General features: G+C 37.6%; 1 protein-coding gene across 3 annotated transcripts in view; it reads right to left on the bottom strand.

Annotated features, from left to right (window-relative positions):
- The window catches only part of MTX2 (metaxin 2), a 56,304-nt gene extending 50,868 nt beyond the window's left edge, over positions 1–5,436 (bottom strand). Inside the window, exon 1 of one of the 3 annotated variants that reach the window (XM_079131244.1) lies at positions 5,194–5,436. In XM_079131244.1, the coding sequence (XP_078987370.1) occupies positions 5,194–5,233 (40 nt within the window). In that variant the 5' untranslated portion in view covers positions 5,234–5,436. The remainder of the gene's footprint in view (positions 1–5,193) is intronic. The other 2 variants (XM_079131242.1, XM_079131243.1) reach the window with 2 other exon arrangements.
- Positions 5,437–15,301: the final 9,865 nt, after the last annotated feature.

Raw genomic sequence — 15,301 nt, 5'->3', positions numbered from 1 at the left:
TCAATGGAAGTATTAAAACAAGAGAAGTTACAGCAATATTTTAGGAACATAGAAATAAAACAAACAAGCAAATTAAAAAAAAAAAAAAAAAAAAAAAAAAAAAGAACTCACTGAGGTTTGCAATATAGACTCATAGACTCTTTAGGAAGGAGGCCAGACCTAAAACAAGGAAATCAATTCAGAGACTAATACAGAAATCCAAGTGAGAAATAACAAAGCCTTGGACTAAAGTAATAGCAGTAGAGATAGAGCAAGTAAGTCATACTAAGGAGTAAGAACTGAAAACTTGGTAAGGGGCCAGCCACAGTGGTAAAATGCCTATAAACCCAGGGACTCAGGAGGCAGAGGCAGAAGGATTTCTAGTACAACGCCAACCTCAGCAATTTAGCAAGGTGCTAAGCAACTAGGCAAGTTTCTGTCTCAGAATAAAACAAAAAACACTGTGGATGTGCCTCAGTAGCTAAGCACTCCTGAGTTCAATCCCTGGTATCAAAAAAGGAAAGAAAAGAAAACTTGGTAGGGAATGCACTGGTATTAAAGAACCAGAAATGGTTCACTAAACTGGGAAATTCTGAGAAGGTAGTGAAGAAACAGAAATGGTTCACTAAACCGAGGAATGCTGAGAAGGCTTCTTTGTTAGTCAGTTTTCCATTACTCCAACAAAATTCCTGAGAAAATCAACTTATAAAGAGGAAACTTATAAAGAGGAAAATCAACTTATTTTGGCTCACAGTTTTGGAGGTTTCAGTCCATGGTAGGGCAGCCTTAATACTTTTGGGCCTGTAGCAAGGCCATGTATCATGGTGGGGAACATACAGAAGAACAAAGTCATTCACCTCATGGCCAGGACAAAAAAGTGTGTGTTAGTCAGTTTTTCATAGCTATGACCAAAATACCTGACAACTTAAAAGAGGATAAGTTTGTTTTGGGCTCACAGTTTCAGAGTTCATTTCATGGCTGGTCGACACCATTGCTCTAGGCCTATGGAGAGACAGGACAGCAAGGCGGAAGGCCTGGTAGGGAAACAACTCAGCAGCCAGGAAACAGAGAGGAGAAGGGGCTGCAGGGAAGATGCACACTCCCACAGCCCATCCCAAATCACCCAACTCCTGTAACTATGCCTACAGTTACCACTCAATCAGTTCATTCCAACTGGATGAACTGACTAGGTCACAGCACTCATAATCTAATAATTTTACCTCTGAATATTCCTTCTTTGGGGGAACATCTCAGAAATAGAGATGGAGAAGGTCTCACAATCCCCTTTGAGGGCATAACCAGAAGACCTCCCACTTGGCCCTACCTCTTAAAGTTTCCACCACTTCCCAAAACACACAGTCTGAGGATCAACCAAGGCTTTAACATGTGGACCTTTGGGGACCATTTCAGATACAGACTATGACAGTTCCAAAAAGATGTCTTTATGAATAAGGCTCTCAAGGAAGGCACTAAAAAAAAAAAATCACAGATAGATGGAAGATGACTTTAAATGTTTCCAAAAGAAATATAAAAAATCATGTTATCTCATGTTCATTCAAAGAATAATAAAGTGAATGCCAGGTATGCTAAAAATTAGTGTTCACCAAACAAAACCAATTCCTAATGACTTATTTAGTTATAATAGGACTAATTTTATATATACATATAAGCTAATTTACATATGTATATATGTGTGTATATATATGTACATATAAATATATACATATGTGTACTTAACTATCTCAACCTTTCTGAGGTTCATCACTTGAAGAAAACCATATGACTACCAGAAACAGAATTCTGTAAACAGTTGTTGCTTCTAAGTCATATTTATAAGTCACTTACTTACAAGCCAAACCCAAGATTTTGGATGAATGACTATTTTAGTCTGCCATACAGAGAAACAACATGTATCCCATTTGTTTACAATTAAAAAAAATTTTTTTTCAATTTAAAAAATTATACTCATTTAGCTTACAAAAAGTAAAATATGCTATTAAAGAAATTTAAACAATTCAGAAATAAAGTTCCTACACTCTCCATCAACACCTTATCTTTATTTCCCTGAAATTCCTAGTGAAAATTAGTTGAATATTCTTCTCTAAGTTTTTCTGTTTATGTAAACATAAACATGTCTACATAAGGTTTATTTGAGTTACAATGAGTTCATACAAGATTTATACCACTAAAGAACTTTTTACTTAATATGATTCTAACCTTGAAGTCATTATACTTAACAGGGTGTACCCTTCATTTTTAGCAATCTGACAAATATGACTGTTTTGGTCTATGTTTATACATTGTAAAAAGATTAAATAAAATGAATTAATATAGCTATCACCTCAACAAACTTTTTATGTGTAATGAGAACATTAAAATCTATATTTAGCCATTTTGAAATATACATTAACTGTGGGTGGTCATCATGCAATACAATAGATCACTAAAACGTACTCATCCAGTTAAATGTACTCTTTGATCAACATCTCTTCTTTCCTACCCCACACCTCACCCCTTCCCCACTTCTAGTAACCACTTCTCTACTGTTTCTACAAGATCAGCATTTTTACATTTCAGACATAAGTGAAATCATACAGTAACTGTCTTTCTGTGGCTTAACCCCTGATTTCACTTAACCTAAGATCTTCCAATTCCAATCATGTTATCAGAAATCATGGAATCACTTCCTTTCTGAAGGCTGTACAGTATTCCACTGTGTTTATATACTGCATGTTCTGATGCTGGGAATTGAACTGAGGGCCTCACACATAACAGGCAAGCACACTACCATTGAGCTATAGTCCTAGTTCCAACATGCCAAATTTCTTTATCCATTTATCTATTGATGGACACCTAGGTTGCTTCCCTATCTTGCCTATTACGATAGCACTGCAATGAACATGAGTACATATAACTCTTCATTATACCAATTTCTATTCCTCTGGACAGACACTCAGAAGTGTGAATGCTACATCAGTACCCTAATTTCATATACATTTAGGACACTTCTAGTTTTTTGCTATTTCCAACAGTGCTACAATTAGTATCGGTTATATTTCTTTACATACTGGTCCTCAGATTTCTATCACATAAATTCCCATAAGAGGGATTTCTGGGTCAGAGGATGGCATTTTAAAAAATACTGCTATGTTAAGTTTCCAAAGATAATAATTTAGACCCACCAACAGTTTCGGGGTAACTGTTTTCCCCATGCCCTTATCAATATTAGAAATTATCATACTCGTTTTTATTCATCTAACAAGATGAGAAAATTATCTATTAATGATGGATAACCTATTCATTATCTACTTGCTTCTCCCCTTTTGTGAAATGCTTGTTCAGGTTCCTTGCCCTTGATTTTGCTGTTTTCTTTCTTTCTTTTTTTTTTTTTTTTCAATTAAATTTCTTATTAATTTGTAGAAACTTATTATGTCCTTCATTATGCAAAGCTGTTGAAACTTTTCCACAACCAACTCTGTCAATTTTATCTCTTCTGGAATCTGGCTCTGTGACCTGCTTAGGACCCTTCTGTTATCCAATACTTTCTAAATAATCTCCTGCATTTTCTCCTATTTATTTTCTTCCAATTATATTATTACAATTTGATTTGTGTTGCTATTTGACATTTAAATCTTTAATCCATTTGGAATTTATTTATGTGGTGCTATGACTTAGGAGCTGTTCCAACACCATTTATTGAATTATCCATCTTTAAATGCTTCCTCCTAGGGTAACAGATCACTATAAATAGCTTAAAATGGCAGACAAGATTCATAGTAATTCTTAAACTAATTGATGAAGAATTCCACACTTACTATAAGTTTATTCAAAGACATTCATCATTTTCTCTTTAAAATAAAAATAACAATGGGAGTGATCTACAATCACATGCCTGAAATCTCTACTACTTGGGAGGCTGAGGCAGGAGGATTGCAAGTTCAAGGTCAGCCTGGGCAACCTAGTGAGACCCTGTCCCAAAGTAAAAGGGAATGTAGCTCAGTAGCGGAGTGCCCCTGGGTTCCATCCTTAATAGCAGGGGGTGGTCACATATTGAGATACGTGCATACAGTATGTCAATATCAGCATACACTATGAAATGATTTAATATAATAGTAATCCAAGTCACTGATCTAACTATATGAGCCAGATTTTTTTAATTTTTTCAACTGAAGTGGCAAAAATAAAATAATTTTTGCTTGAAATCTCAAAGAGTATTCATTGATTCGTTACAGATATTTTAACAGGGGTTCTGGATACAATGGAGATCAAAGTCAGTCTGACCTCTGCTTTAATGACGTTTACCATCTAGTGGGTGTTTATCTCTCTTAGAAAACAATGTATTCATTTTAAGTGGAAAAGAAAAAAATGAAACGGATGTTCACACAAATGCAGAGAAAAACATTTTGGCAAGGTATAACGCATTCTTACTTCCCATTTCCAAAATGTTACTTTCTTCTTTCAAATGTACTATTTATCCTGGTAACTGTCTCATTACTATTGTCAAGTTGAAAACACTGCTAAAGTTTATTCCATTAACCTACACCTACATACACATGTCTAGTCTTCTCACTTTCTCAACAATATTTAATTTCTTTCAATACAATAAATAAAAATCCTCAGTAAGAAAATAAATATGATAAATCTATTTACAGCAGTCACGTTCGGTCCAACAAATCAAAGGTATTTCTTTAAAGTACATGTACATTTAAAGATGTTTCAAAGGATCTTAGACTTAACCGCAGTATTGTGTCTATGGAACAGGAAGTTAAGAACGTGGGGGGTGGGGCTCAATGACAACAAGTAACAAGAACAACTCACTGACAGTCACTTTAAACTTGTGGTCCCACGACCGAAAACACCGCCCCCATTTGAAGTCTCGGGGCAACCGGCTGTGACCACGCCCCCCACTAAAGCGCAACCTACCGCCGCCTCCACCCACCCCAGGCGCTCCCAAAGGAATGGGGAGCTGGACAAAGCACCGCCCCGGGAAAGCAGACTGGGCTCATGCCCCTGCAGGGTGACCTTGGCCCCTGTGCCCTCCTCAGTTTTCTCATCCGTAAAGTGAGACTAGTACTCGGTGGACGCCTCCACCCTCGGGGCCGAGGTTCGGCGTCCAATGCCACAAGGCTGGAAATTGTACAGCCCTAAATCCCACGCTGCTTCCTGCAATTGCCCCGCACGGTCCCAGCGTCTGTCCCCGGCCACGCGTGCTACCTGCGATCTGGGAGACGAAAGCTTCCGCCACCAGAGACATGTCGGCTGGGCAGCCCCGCGCCCGGGTGCCTGCTCCCGGCGGCCGTCAGCGAACTCCCGGGCAACCCCGCGGCTCTGGCAGCTAACGAGCCTAACCTAGCTGAGGCGCAGACTCGTTAAACCCACCCAGCAACTGCAGCCGCGGCTGCGAGGCCCCCAAGGTTACCGCCAGACGTGGTCAGGAACTTCCGGCGCAGCTGACAGCGGCGCGCTAGTACTTCCGCCGTCTCGCCCCCGCGCCGGTCCCGCTTGCGCCACACTCCCTGCCAGTTCCTGGCGGGTGAGAGCACCATGCGGACTTGGCCCCTGCATTTCCCGCGGGCTGGTGGTTGGACGGAGGATCCGGAAATTTCGGTGTCCTTTCTTCAAGCAACGATTTTGTTAAGCATATAACATTTATATGCTCCCATTAGACGGCAGGCTCTTCAAAAATGGTGTATTTATATTTATTTCGTCCTTTCAACAACCCATCAAGATGATATTGTTATCGCCCTGTTAAGGATAAGGAAACAAGCTTAGAGAGTTTAAACTGCCTGTTCAGGGACGGCCCAGAAACCAAATAATTCCCTTTATTCCACTAAACTGCCGGGTTGATTGGTCCATAGACAGACATTAGTGTTAATTATTTCTTTATTCAAAAATGCTTGCCAGAAAGAAGGATGTTTAAGCAGCTTGTAATTTGAAAGTGTGTGCTTCGACTCAGCTCTCAGCTTGGAGAATAGGATGCTTTGCTTTCACCGGCTTCTCACCCCTTGTGAGGTGGGCAGGAGAAGGAGGGGTTACTAAATCCCATAAGTGAATCCTTCCCCCATAACCCAGCCACTGCTTAAATTATATATACACTATTGGCAAAAAAAAAAAATCATGTATGCTACAGATTTAGAAATATATAAGATTACAAGTGGAGCAGACTTCAGAAGTCATCTGTTGAGCCAAAGCCCCCTTTCACTGATTAAAAACAGGTTCAGAGAGGTGAGGTGACTCGTTTTAAATCACACAATATATCAAAGAGTCAGATTACTAAGTTTGTACAAAGGAAACCTGGTGTTCTAAGAATTACTGTCCATGGCATTGAGAAAGCTGTGCCTCCTTTCTTCATATCCATATATCTCTGAACCTCTATCACAGCTTATTGTTCATATTTTGGTTTTATTAACTAGTATATTAGTTTTCCAAAGCTGCCATACAGATTACCACGAACTGGATGGTTTTAAACCACAAACATTTATTCCCCCAGTTCTAGAAACCTTAAGTCTGAAATCAAGGTATTAGTAGGACCACCCTTTCTCTCAAGGCTCTAAAGAGGAATCCTTCCCTGACTCTTAATTGTTTCTGGGGATTGCTGGCACTTCTTGACTTATAAACTCATATTTCTGGTCTCTGATTCCATCATCACATAGCATTCTCCCTATGAGTCTTTGTGTCCAAGTTTCCCTCTTCTTGTAAAGGAACCAGACATTGTATTAAAGTAGACTGTAATAGAGTGTGACTTCATCTTAACTTGATTTCATCAGCAAAGAATCATTTTCAGGAAAAGTTGCATTCACAGGATTTTAGTCAGCTTTTTTGCTGCTGGTACTTAAACACCCAACCATCAGCTCCAATGGCCATCAGGAAGCAGATAGAAAAAAACTCTACTCTCCAGTTACAAACTATATTCCCCCATAGCCAAGCCCCCTGTGAACCACTTCCTCCAGCCATGCCCCACCTGCCTCCAGTTACTATTCAGTTAATCCCATCAGGGATTAATTCACTGATTATGTGAAGTCTGTAACCCAATCATGTCTCCTTCAAACCTTCTTGCATTGTTTCAGATGAGCTTCTGAAGGACACCTCACCTCCAAACCAAAACACACAGATACTAGGGGTTAGGATGTAAACATATGTTTTGGGAGGACAGTTTTATCCACTACCTTGGATAATAAGTTTTTAAAGATAAGTCTTATCAATATTTGTATCCCCTCAGCAACTAGAAGACTAATTATTAAACTAAATTTGAGTTTACCAAATAAATTACATGGACATAAATACAAAAATGTCTTAAAAAGCAGCAATATGTTGAGCTGGGGGTATAAGTCAGTGGAAGAGCACTTGGCTAGCATATGTTGGGCCCAACCCCCAACACTGCAGGGGGCAGAAAAAGCAGCATCTTCTCTCTGACTGAAATTCAGAGTTAACAAGAAGCTGTGGATGGGTAGAAAACAGAAAATGGGTTGTTGTACTGAAGGAGGCAACACCGATAGTAAAGACTATGTGATGCCCAATTTCCTCCTCATCCTGCTGGTGATATTGACCAAGAGAAATGAACTCCAGGTGTTTGGGTGTCAATCAAAGAAAAAATTCAGTTATTCTCTGCACTGTGAAGAATTTACATATAATTATAATAATAGAGATCTATCATCACTTCAAGTTCTACTAGCAACTTGTCACCTTTATAAAGCTAAAGATTCAATGTTTTTTGCATGCTCCATGTCACAGAGGCTGTGTGAAAACTCAGGCCAAGGTAGAGAGTACTGAAGATTGGACTGTGGAAACCAAGATCAAACAAGTCCAAGGACTAGAAGTAACCCTCAAAGTGGAAGACAGTGGCAAGATCCAGGAACTGGGCACACATGCAAGAGAAACAGAGTAGGGCTGAAGCAAAATAGAATGTGTCCTCATGATTCAGGTTAAGCATCCATGGTTTGGCCTGGTACAGGCTGGCTCAACAGTACTGGGTTGGAGCTAACACCAACCTTTGCTAATTCAGCAAGTGTCCTTGTCTTTAGGGTGCTAGGACAGAATACCTTAGACTGGGTCATTTATAAACAATAAATTTGCTTCTGAAAGCTGGAAAGTCCAAGATCAAGGTACCAACTGATTTAGTATCTGGTGAGGAATACATTCCTCATATTGTTCCTATTACATATCCTTGCACAACAACATAAAGGCAAAAAGGACTAATAAGATCCCTCGTGCTACTTTATATGGGCACTATCCTATACCCAAGGGTGGAGCCTTTGTAACCTAATCACCTCCCAAATGCCCCACCTCTTAATACTTTTGCATTGATGATTATCTTTCAACATATGAATTTGGAGAGGGAACCAGCATTTGACCACAGCAATAAGCTTTTTAGCAAAAAACAAACATCTGCTGGGGGCACTGTCTATACTCAACTCTTTCTTCATTGCAGCCAGGAAAGCAGATCATCAGCACCATATGGATTTACTTTTTTTCCCTGACTGACAGGTTCTTTTGCTTCCCACACAGGCAAATTCAGGCTGGAAAAAATCTGTAATGTGGGAGGTCTTTATTACTAAAAATTAAGTCCAATAAAATGCAGATGTCCTGACAGTGCCCACAAACAAGCTGTCTTCGTAATAAAGAGCCAACTGGAGAAAATATATTTATGCATCTATATTAGAACAACTGGCAGATTTGAAACTGAAGATCTGTTTAAGATCACTACAATTCAGGGAAATACAAGAGAACCAGCCACTGGAATTTTTAAGATGAGGTTATAAAACAAAAGTGCTAGGGAATCCGTATATTAATAAAAAAAAAATCACACAATTAAAATAAAATATTAATGCATGACATTAACAATCTTATTGTTTGCCCTAATAAAATCATTTTTCTTGAAGAACTGTCATAGGATATTTTCATATCTGTAGTCTAGATTTTATGTTACTATATTAAATAGTAAAAAAGTCCTTATGAATATATACTTTATTAAAATTAAAATAGCAAGACATTTTATCTTCATTTAAATTTTTGTCTGGCAGAATATTAATATTTTAATGGAAATATTCTGTTTTAAATGATCCCTGCAACAGAAAACTTTTGTCTAGGATGCCTTCAAAATTATACTTTTTATTTGACAATGATATGGTAAGGTCAGACTTTCATATCGTTAGCCCTTTTTTGCACCATCAACAGAATTAGTTAATTCACTTAACCCAAATGGAATACAGTTAAAAACACATTATACCCCAGCTCTTTCTGTCCATTTGTTAGCAATCTTTACCTCATTAAAAACAGGGGAATTAAAGAAACTATAAGCAATCTAATATTTGTGATTTACAGAAAAAAAAAAGTTTTTGTTGTTATTGTTGGCACTGGGGATTGAACCCAGGTCTGCTTTACCACTGAGCTACATCTCCAGTCCTTTTTATTTCTTGTTTTGAGATAGCATCTCTTAAGGTTGCTGAGGCTGTTCTCCAACTTGCCATCCTTCTGCCTCAGCCTTCCCAATCTCTGGGGTTACAGGCATGTGCCACCACACCCACTCAAAAATATCTTTTAGAGGATATAGAAATTTGGCAGTTATTCATCCTTATATCTCTCAACTCCTTTCCTCCCTTTTCTAATTTCTAAAAAGTCACAATAAGGACTATTAAATTCTTACCCTTTTTTTTCCACTTTCTGATCATATCCTCTTGTATTTTAGGCTAGCAAACTATCAAATAGACTACACTTTGAGAAATATTCACATTACTGATTGTAGTGGACCAAGATGTTTCAAATATTAACTGATTTTCCAAAAGAAATTAAAATGCTAATTTCCAAAATGTTCTTCTCAATTATTGCTCACTTTCATAGTTTATTATTAGAGGCTAAGAGGCTAAGTTTGTTTACCGGATCTACTGACTATGCTCTTCACTGGAAGAGATAATGGCTTATCTACAGTCATAGCAACTGTATCAGTGGACTTTTATGTTTGCGAGTCATAAAAACACAAACTTAGCTCAAGCAAATTTAAGTTTATTGCATCATTATGGTAGAAAAGATATTGGGGAAATTCACAGATCTGAATGAAGAGCTCTGGGAACCAGGAGCTTAGAGCTTCAGCTCTCTGTCTCTCCACTTCTCATCTCTGTTCAGCTTTATTCTTTTTAATTGAAGACACATCTTCTCCCAAATGGCAGGAAAAATAGCAGCCAGCAACACCAACTAGATATCTGCCCAGCTTGGCGAGTCCAAGAGTAAAGAGAATTACTCTTCAGATTTCCATGTATTAATCCCAGGGAAGAATTATAATTGTCCTTGTTGGATGTTCTCATCCCTAAATTCAGTACTTAGTCCTAGCAAATGGGTTGGCTTGACCAGGACACGGGGGCAGTGGTCAACGGATAGACCCTGTCTCAAAAAGGAAACTAGGAGAAAATTCTGTAAGCAAACAAAACCATGCTATCACTGTGCACAGTAAGAATGAAGAGTGCTATATTGAACTTACTACTTCTTTTAAAATGAAGACAAGTCACTTAAGCTCTTTAATAGTTTTCATTTCCATAAAGGGAGTAGTAAAATGTAATGATGCCTTAATTACAGCTTCTTGGGTGGGGGATGGGGGAGGAATTCAGATGATTGCACTAACTTAAAAACAGACCTGAGGACCCTTCCATTAAAATTACTATATAGAATTTCTATGTACTAGTATTGAGCTAACTCAATTCTAAAACACTACAGCAGTGAACTCACAGGTTTTTACACAAAACAAACAAAAAAGAAACTCATACAATTGTCTCATCCTTCCACACCTGGCTAATAAGAGCATATTCATTCTGAAGCTATAATTAACATGTGTGAAGTCCATATACCAGCATGGAAATGTGAATAATGAAATGGTATGTAAAAACAGCAGAATAAAAAATGTATTTTATTGTGAATACAACTATGTTAAAATATGTATAAGAAAAAAATTGGATGAGATTTCTCAATGTGATAAAACTGTCATTAGGCAGGAGGAGTGGGATTTTGATTTTCTTTTCTTTTCCTATCTTTTGAACTTTCTGTAATTTTTTAATCCATTTTCACTATTTAGAAAAAATTGTTTTACATCCTAGGTAGAACTTTTTTAAAGGTGAGTAATAAGGTGAGAGCTTTGACCTGTCTATATCCAAGTCTTGTATCATACAGGTCTCATTAATTATACTGCTGAGAATTACCTTAAACCAGCTCCTCATTCCATGAAGAGATTCAATGTTGTGGTAATAATTAGAGAAGAACATGTGCAGACAGAACAACCTACAAAATGCATTGCTTTTTGATTACCTGGCCATATTTAAGACTGTCTACAAATGTGCAAGACACATCTCAATGTGTAACTTCTATTGTTGAATACTGAGTAATGTGTCCAATGGAGAGAAACTGGCAAACTTTGTGAACCAGTTGTAGACACTCTTGCTTTTGAGTATGATCTGACATTGATTTTAAATCTTATCTGAGTGTCATATTTTAATGTATAACCCTTAAAGGTGAAGGGATGGTAATGATGATAAAGGAGTTTCAAACTAAGAGTGTCCATATGTGTGTCACAAACATCTGGTAAAGAGGTAGGCCTAAAACACCAGAAATTGGAAAAGATTCCTAAGTACTTTGAGACACTTTGAGAGAGAAGATTCCATAATGAAGAAATGATCACCTCTGAGGTAAAGCCAGAACCTTGAACATAATGCCATACAACAAGGTTTTCACCATTTTCCTTTACCTTCTTTTCAAATCAGAAACTATATGGGCACATGGAATTCATTCACTCATTGGTTCATTCATTCATCAGGCAACTACTGAATCCCACTTTGAAATGCTGGGCCCTCAACTAGACCCTGAATAAATATTGTGAACAAAATTCAATGTCTGCTCTCTGGAAGCTTACAATTGAATCGAAAAGATGGACAAGCAAATGTGCCATTTCAATACAGTGTAATAAGTGCTAATGAAATTGTGCCCAAACCCATTCAATGCCATAGGCAATGTTACCTAAGAATGGTTTAAAGTTGCTATGTTGTGACAGCTATCACAACTCCTTAGGGTAAGCAAAATGCCTTTGTTAGGATACCAAATGCTTTTCTGAAAACTATATATCTGAGCTGGTAGGAAGTACACTTTCAGTGACCCGAAAACTCTTCAGATTTTTTAGCCTTCACAGGGTTTCTGAACAACCTTATTTTAGCACATGCTTGAACCACAGTATCCCTCAGAGGCACAACATGCTTCTGGTCACAGCAACTCTTTGCCCTTTCTGGATAAAATGATAATATCAAACCATTTAACTCTTCAAAATTATCCAAAATAATCATTTTAAGATGTTGGTCAGTATGTAATATTTTGCTAGCTTCCTTTATTTATTTATTTATTTTTTTGTACTAGGGATTGAACACACAGGTGCTCAACCACTGAGTCATATCACCAGCCCTTTTCATTTTTTTTATTTTGCAACAAGGCCTCCCTTATTTGCTGAGGCTGGCTTTGAACTTGCTGAATCCTCCTGCCTCAGCCTCCTGAGCCACTGGGATTACAAGCAAGTGCCACCGTGCCTGTCTTTTTTCTTTTCTTTTCTTTCTTTCTTTTTTTTTTTTTTTTTTTCATTTTCTTATTTTCTGGCACTAGAAGATATTCCAGTCTCATTTTGTATTTTCCCTGCTGCAGCCATAGAATTAACCATTTTCCAAGAGTTCCTCATTTTTTTTAGTAAAGAATGATATTTAGAAATCAAGATCTGGTTACTAGGTATGCCCAATTCTCTTGGGTTCTCATTGCTTCTGGGCCTTCTCAGCCAACAAAGACAGGAAATACATGTTTGTGTACAAACATACAAGCACACACGTGTACACTTATTTTTTAAACTATGTGTCTATGTGTGTATATAAAACTATGAATTTGGAGTGGGGTTGTAAAAGATAAAGCACTTACCTAACATGTGCAAAGTACTGGGTTAGGTTCCCAACACAGCAAACAACAAAACAAACCAAGACATAAGTTCATACTGATACCCTCAATTTTAATCTAATACCATACAGTTCATTCTAACCCTTTATTCATTTGTAACTTCTTTCCCTGATAGTGAGACACCTGGCTCTCATTATCCACGATCTGTTTTCTGATTTATTCAATCATAGTACACACACAGATAATTTCAGAATCACAAACCATCTCCCCATGAGAAACAAATTACCAACTAAAGAACAATATTTATGTGCAGTTTTTTTGTCTTATGGTTTATAGTCCTAATAATATTTTCCAAGTTACTCAGGTTAGTTCTTTCCTTCTACACACACCTCAGGTTATTATGTTATTCATTTAATACACTTAGGTTTATATATTGCTCTTCATATTCCATTTGGAAATTTCCCCACATCCTGACTGTTGTTAATTATACTTAGTAGGGAGCAGGTGTGTGTGTGTGTGTGTGCGTTTGTGTGTGTGTGTGTGTGTATGTCATTACAATGTTCTAAGAATCAGAGGTATAAAAAAGATCTGTGCAGAGAAGTGTCACTTTCTTGCTATACATTCTCTCCACTCCATTCCCATTCTCTCCCTGTAGAAAACAATCTCATCATTTCTTTTATCCTCCTGCATTTCTTTGGCACAAATGAGTAGATAAATGTTTTTTTTTTTTTTTTTTTTTTTTAGATCCTCTTCTTTTCTACATGAAGTATTTTATCTTCTTCAATGTCTTTCATGCAATTTTTGTTTTTCAGTGTTAACCTAACTATTCTTACATGTTTATTTTTCCACATGAACTTTGTATCAACTTATATACCTCCATTTTTAAAAAGCTTCTTGGTATTTTTATTGGAATTGCATTAAATCTATAAATTGATTTAAGGAGAACTGGCATCTTTATAATGTTGACTTACCCTGTGCAAGAATAGAAGATGTCTTTCGGTTTACTCAAGTCTTCTTTTCTGTCTTCCAGGAATGTATTAATTTTTCCACATCTAGGTTATGCACATTTTTTATTCTGTTTATTCCTGAGTATTTTATCTCTTTATTGCTATTAAAATGGAGTTTTCTTTAAATTTATAGACTGTAACTGGTTATGATGTGAGTAGATGAGGGCTATTCACTTTTGGCAAGTCACTTAACATTTTAAATGTTAAATAATAACCTTGATGACTAAATCATGGTGACTGTGATTATAAAGGGACATTTAGAGTGGTATCCTGTCTACCACAATAGTTTTCCTAAACTAGAATTTATAGTACATTATGCAGGTTTGACCCCACTAGGTTTTCAGGGACTCTTTCTCCCAATGTCAATGTCAATGAAATTAATGCCAAAGGACACAATTCTATTAGAGTGAAACCCTTTAATATTTATAAAAGTACATTTTCCACCAAAAATCAAAACCCTGACCTAAGTGATCAGGGAAGGAGAAAGAAGTGCGTTCTGTGGAAAGAGAAAGGTAGACATGTTGAATTTGAGGATGGCAGCAGAATATACAAATGAAACATTCTGGAGGGCATTTTGTCAAGCAGAACTTAAGCCAGGAGAGATGTTAGGGAGTAAGAGATTGTTGAAACCAACAGCTAGGATGTGATTCTCCAAGAAGAGAATATAAGAAATATTCAGGCTGAGGCCTAAACCTTGGAGGACACCCGGTTTTAGGACACAGAGGAGGTAGGAGAAGCATTCAAAAAAGGGAAGTCACAAAGGTCAAGAAGAAAGGAAGGTCCTGAGAACAAAAATGGACCTCTACGACAAAGAACTCAGAAACTATGAAGAAAGCACTTTAACCAATCTTTTCTACCAACTGGATTTCTCAGGACAAGATACACCTGGGAACTCACTTCAGCAATTTTAAAGCACACTAAAACCTAATTTTCCTTAGCCTCTTCCCTGCCTTCAAAGTCAAACATAGCAACTGATAATTTTTTTTTTTTTTTAAACAGGAAACATCAGTTTCTAACTCTCGATAATCTCCTCAAAGTATTCCTAGTGTTTTCAAACCACAGTCCAAGCAGGGACAGACAGAGGGGACCATAAGGAAGAGTAGAACCCTGCTGCAGGCAAGGGAGAAGAATAAGCAGTCATTTGAGACAAAACGTATAGAAGCTTTTGGAATCTCAATGCAATTAATTGTTCAACATCAGTTCCCAAGAGATCTCACCTGGGTGGGTGGAAAAGACCCTGTGTCTCTCAGAAGCCACCTCTCAACCCTTGGTGTAGGGCAGCTGCAGACTCTTTCCCGAAGGGAGCAGCTTATTGAGACTGAGCCTGAGAATGAGCAACAGGGCAGGCAGTTCTGGTAGGGACAGGATTCCATCTCTCAAACAGAAAACATCTAAACTTGGGGGAAAATCTC

Source organism: Sciurus vulgaris, assembly GCF_902686455.1.
Source record: "Sciurus vulgaris genome assembly, chromosome: 3".
Classification (NCBI taxonomy): domain Eukaryota; kingdom Metazoa; phylum Chordata; class Mammalia; order Rodentia; family Sciuridae; genus Sciurus; species Sciurus vulgaris.
The sequence above is the reverse complement of the archived record's forward strand: the minus strand, read 5'-3'. Positions and strand labels throughout refer to the sequence as shown.